The 5,312-nt window shown below is 44.7% G+C and overlaps 1 protein-coding gene across 3 annotated transcripts in view; it reads right to left on the reverse strand.

Moving 5' to 3' along the window:
- Window positions 1-2,758, reverse strand: part of MTFR2 (mitochondrial fission regulator 2) — a 36,579-nt gene extending 33,821 nt beyond the window's left edge. For 2 of the 3 annotated variants that reach the window (XM_075087730.1, XM_075087729.1), the window contains exons 1-5: window positions 2,535-2,728; window positions 1,799-1,930; window positions 1,305-1,409; window positions 934-1,058; window positions 689-724 (exon numbers count right to left, since the gene is read on the reverse strand). In XM_075087730.1, the coding sequence (XP_074943831.1) occupies window positions 689-724; window positions 934-1,058; window positions 1,305-1,409; window positions 1,799-1,930; window positions 2,535-2,597 (461 nt within the window). In that variant the 5' untranslated portion in view covers window positions 2,598-2,728. Of the gene's footprint in view, window positions 1-688; window positions 725-933; window positions 1,059-1,304; window positions 1,410-1,798; window positions 1,931-2,534 lie in introns of all 3 variants that reach the window. The other variant, XM_075087731.1, reaches the window with a different exon arrangement.
- Between the last annotated feature and the right edge of the window lie 2,554 nt (window positions 2,759-5,312).

Here is a 5,312-nt window from a genome sequence, read left to right on the forward strand (position 1 = left end):
TGTTGCAGAATTACACTGTCCGATACAGATGTAGTACAATAGAAGTGTCCAAACTTTAATCTTGGTTCTGGCTCTGACTCATCCTCTGATTTTGAACAGATCCTTTAGAGGAACAGTAAGCCAACTTTTTGTTTGGTTTTTTTTTTTTTTTGGGGGGGGGGGGGGGGGGGGGAAACGGGGAGGGGGACGACACGGACAGGACAGGATGGACTGGTATACTATTTGTGCCTGCAAATTCCTGGACAATTTGTCATTTCACACTACTTGTAATATTTCATAATTGTACAAATATTTTCCTTTAGCCCTCTGTAAAAGCTAGAAAAATTATATAAACTATATTCACAGGAAATTTTTAAAATAAAGTAGTTATGTTTTTCTTTCCATGAAAGCAACCATCAAGGTTTACACACGTACCACTGTAGTAATCAATGTCAAAAGGAGACATTTAAATATTTTTTCTTGTTTTCCCCTTTATAACATTTATCAAAATGCTTGTAAACTAAAATGATACAGATAAGAATAATCATCTTCTATGTTGCAATATGCAAGTTGCCCTTTAAATCCCTCTCTCACAAAGTGCTTTGTGAGTTAAAATTAATTAAAATACCAGTAGTGCACCTGATATGCTATTAGGAAGAGAAATGAAAGGACTCAAATTTCAGAAATCTTTCATATAAGAATACTTTACCTAGTAAGAATTTTGAGGTAAGCAGGAGCTGTCCCCCTAAAAAACCAAAAAGTTTCCAGGGTTGGTTTAGCTGGAATACTGAAAAGGCTGGTGGGGTGGGGGCAGAACAAAGCACAAAAAACCCATGACCAAACACCAACCAAAAAAACCCAACCACCAAACACACAAAACCACTTGCCACAAAGAAAGAAAACTTAAGTTATTTTTATTACTCCTTTCTATGCATACATACTATTTCTACTTACCGAAGTCTAGTAAATGCTTTTTCCTCATTGTTTGCCACCCACAGGACATCAGCAAGCGACGGAGCTACAGGATTTGGAGCTGTGCTTTGCTCATCATCACCCAATGGACTTGGATCTTGAACAAGCTAAAAACAAATGAGCAAGAAAAAAAACGTATGAAAAGAAATCAGATTCAGCACATACTAGAAGTTCCACCTCAGCAAAAGAATTTTTAAACAGTGCTGTAAGCGTGTTGAAAACAGTGAGCATAAGGGATGCAACATAAGTTACACGAGCTAAAAAGAACAGGAAAGCGACTACTACTTTAAGAAACTAGAACACTTAAACAGTTGAAGCATATATATAACAATATATAAATATATAAAACTTACTTGAAAATAAGGCCTTGGGTATGGCTCTAATGAAAGAATTGTCCCAAGTCTACGGACAACACTTCGAGTAGATCCATATTCCTTTCTTTGGCAAACAGATATGACCTAAAAATCAGAATACCTTTTAACCTGAGAATCAAAACCAAAGCCCTCAAATTCTTACAATCAAAGCTGTTAAAAAATTTAATGTTATTTGTAATTAAATATACCACAGTTAGGTTAACCCAACTTGTCAACGCTGTTCTCAAGCTGAAAGTCCAAAGTCTACACTGGTTTTAACAGGCTAGTTCCAAAACACTGCCAAGATACAGCCTGTACCCAGTATATTTTAGGGCAGCACAAAGGCCAACAAAGAATGTAGCAGCTGCATCCTGTAGCTAGTAATATTTTGAGCTACTGACAAAAGCAAAAGTGCACATCTGAGTAACCATAAGTATGTATATAAATCTTGGGGGGAAACAAAATATTAAAGAAGTTAGATAAGTTTAACGTACCTTGATCTGATACTTCCTTATGATTGTGTATAACTGCTGGAAACGCCTTCTCGATGAGATTGCTGAAGGAAGGCATGTTCTGATTGTACGACTGATACTGCGGCCAAACACGTGAGCTTCTAAAAACATGGCCTGTCAAAAAACCCCAAGAAGTCCCGACAATAAAACCAGAAAATAACCAGGCTAGCTCGAACTGGTACTCCTAGAAACACTTCATTAGTTTCACGTAAATAAAGCAAGACTCTCAGAACTACAAGTCGCAGCTGTGCCTCGCTGCTGACACCCGCGGCGGAGGAGCTGCCCACAGACCCACGCTCCAAGGACACCGCAGCAGTTAGCCTTCCCAGTTTCCCACACAACACCCTTCCCAGGTCTCCGAGAACACAGGATTAACAGCTGCTCGGGAATCGTTATGCAGCCTTTCATTTGAAATAGTAAAACATTACCAGCTGAAAGTTACTGGGGGGGTCCGTCCCCACCCCCGTTCGGGGGGGGGGGGGGGGGAAGGCCCTTGAACAGCTGTATGGGAACAGCGGCCCATCGAAACCCCACGCGCGGGCAGCACGCCCAGTTTTACCCACCGAGCCTTCCCTCACCGACAAACCCCGCCGCGGGCACGGAGCAAAGCCCGCCCCGCCGCGGGCAGCGACGGTCCCTCCTCCCCGACCACGGCTACAGGCAGGCAGGCCCGGCAGGAGACAGCCTCCCCACCGGCCCGGCCCGGCCCGGGTCCCACCTGGTCGGGCGGCCAGCCGAAGTACTCCAGCACCCGCCTGAGAAGATCCAGCACCAGCGCCATGGCAGCCGCGCACGCCGCAGGGCGGAAAGGAACGGTCGCCGCCCCGCTGCGGGCAGGGACGCGGCACCGGGCGGCGGCCGACGCCCGCGGCGCTCCCGCCTCGCCTGAGGCACCCGGTGCCCTCTACCTCCCGCGGGAGCGGGCGGGGAGCCTGCGCGCCCCACCTGGCCCCGCGCCACCGGGCGCAGAAGACCCCCCTGCAGCCCAGCTAGGCCGGGCGGGGTGGGGGCGGGCAGAAAGGCAAGCAGGCCAATAAGAAGCAGCCAGTACTTAGCGCAGGGCCAATCAAAGCGAGGGCGGGGCCGCGCCCGCGGGGAGTGTCGGGAGGGGGGCACGTTTGAATGCCGCCGCCGCAGCAGCAGCGGCCGGGCACAGGACTCGGCCTCCCGGGCCGGCGACCTCAGCCCGCCCCGGGCTGGCGGGCGGCAGCTCCCCCGCAGCAAAGACGGACCGCCGGGCGGTTCCAGGGGAAGGGCAGGGCGCGGATGGCGCAGCGGGGAGTTTCCCGTTGCCGGAACGGTGCAAAGTTACATCGCTCGTAGGAAACGGAACTTCAGCACGTGCAAGAGCAGAACGGATCCCCATCCGCAGCAGCACGGCGCCAACGCGACAGGGCGCGACTGAAGGCGCGATGGAGCCGGCCCGTTAGGGGAAGGAGTGTTTCTGGGGAGGAAGGTGGTGGGAGATTTAATTCCAAACAGATAAACTGAATGAGCTGGACTCCGGGGTTTCTGTTGTTGGTTTTGCCGAGTGAAATGAATGCCTGATTCCCTCTGAAGCGCGGCAGTAACTTCAAACTTCACACATGCACCATGCACCCATGAAGTGGGTTCAGTCAGAGACTGCATCACTGCTGGAGAGCAATGGGTCAGAATGAATTACTGAACTCGAAACATAGTTAAACACTTTATAGCAGCAGAATGCCTGGATATTTTCTTTTTCCTGCAAATACATCAATGATGGTCTTCGCCTTCTGAGAAACTCCAAGTGCACCGAACTTCCATTCACAGCAGTCGTACAACTACTTCAGTAGCACCAGATGAAAAAACATGTTTTGATGTTATCACAACAGTGAAAATCCACTATTCATGTTGAAGGACTAGTGAGTGCTGAAGCAGTAGTTTTGGATTTTAAAAAATTCTGCCTTTTAGCATTTAATTTGGATAGGGCAGATTGTTAACTGCTCCCTAACAGTGACACCACAGTAAGAGGGCATACATTATACATATTTAATACAAACATCTCTACCAAAGCTTCCCCCCCATTATTTTTAAAGACATTATGCCATTCTAAGGGCCAAACTAAGAACTACTACACTTTTAACTCCATGTAACATTAAGATTTACCGTATCTATAGCAGTCGGAGAAAGAAAAAGAACACTATGTAGTCTTGTTGTATCAGAATGTCCTTGTTTAGGTAATTCAATTACCTTCCTGTCATATCCTTAACAGTAGCATAGGTTAAAAGTGTACCTACCACTAAACTGAGTTCATGCATTTATTTTTGTAAAAAAAAAAAAAAACAACCAAAAACACACAACAACCCAAACCCAATTGTAGGCTAACTTCTGCACTTTGGCTACAAAAACACTAGAAGCACAACTATTTAGAAAGCACTGTCAAAGAAAGACTCATTTCTCACACCTTTTGCTAACTTCACTTTTACCATTGAGTTTAGCTTCAAATTTATACATCATGTAAATTGGAATACTAAAGAAATGTACTTCCAGGGCACTGTAATTGAATTCACCCTTTATAGAAGTGTCTACTATATCTGATATATCTTTTATGATTCAGGTTTTAACATACCTTGCTCTATTTTTTCGGGGATTTTTGTGGTTTTTTTGTCTTGTTTCTCCCCACCCCCAATTTCACTTAAGGCTGTAAATGTAATAGAAGAATTCAAGACTTACTGTTGCCATATTACATACCTGGAAAGGCAAGTCCACATAAAGACAACAGAGGCAGTTTTAACAACTGGAACAAAAATTGATAAAAAAGGCAGCCAGACTGATACTGCCACCGGTTTCTTAACTGAAGCATTCTACTGATAATTAAGCTATCAACAGAAAGTGAAACTATGATCACTAGTGGCCCTGAAAATACCACTGGTACTTCATGCTTATGGACAGCACATTTTTCTTGCAGTGTATTTAAAGCCTAGGTTTATAAAAACCTTAAAAACTGTACTAAGTTACCCTTGACAAGAGAAGCGTGTTTTAATGACAAAGCAAATCACTAGGTATCTGTAATACATGACTGATCTGTTCTAGACACAAGCTACAGGAATTAAGCTGGCTGTAGGTAGTTCTGCACTAACTACAGAGATGGGGAGGGAACTCCAGATTTCAGATCTGTTTAGAAGTTTCTCACAGCAGCAAGTTGGAAACCGGTTTCTAAAACTCATATTCCAGAAGGGAAATAATACACTTGAAATGCCTTTGAGTATTTATATACATATGTATTTCTCAGGCTACCAAAGAGTGACAATTTCACGGATAAAATGCGTGCTGCACTCTCTAGCAAGGTGGAGTGAAAATCCAGGTTTGTCACTGACACAGTATGTGAATGGGGTTCCTGTGAACTCATGTATAATCAGCATTTTGCACAACTGTTTGTACTTACACTATGACTGAATAACTACCCTTAAATACACTTCTTATAAAAAGGCAACACAGAAGTAGTAATCAGTTTATAAAAAATGCTGCTCCAAGA

Source organism: Phalacrocorax aristotelis, chromosome 3 (assembly GCF_949628215.1).
Source record: "Phalacrocorax aristotelis chromosome 3, bGulAri2.1, whole genome shotgun sequence".
Lineage (NCBI taxonomy): Eukaryota > Metazoa > Chordata > Aves > Suliformes > Phalacrocoracidae > Phalacrocorax > Phalacrocorax aristotelis.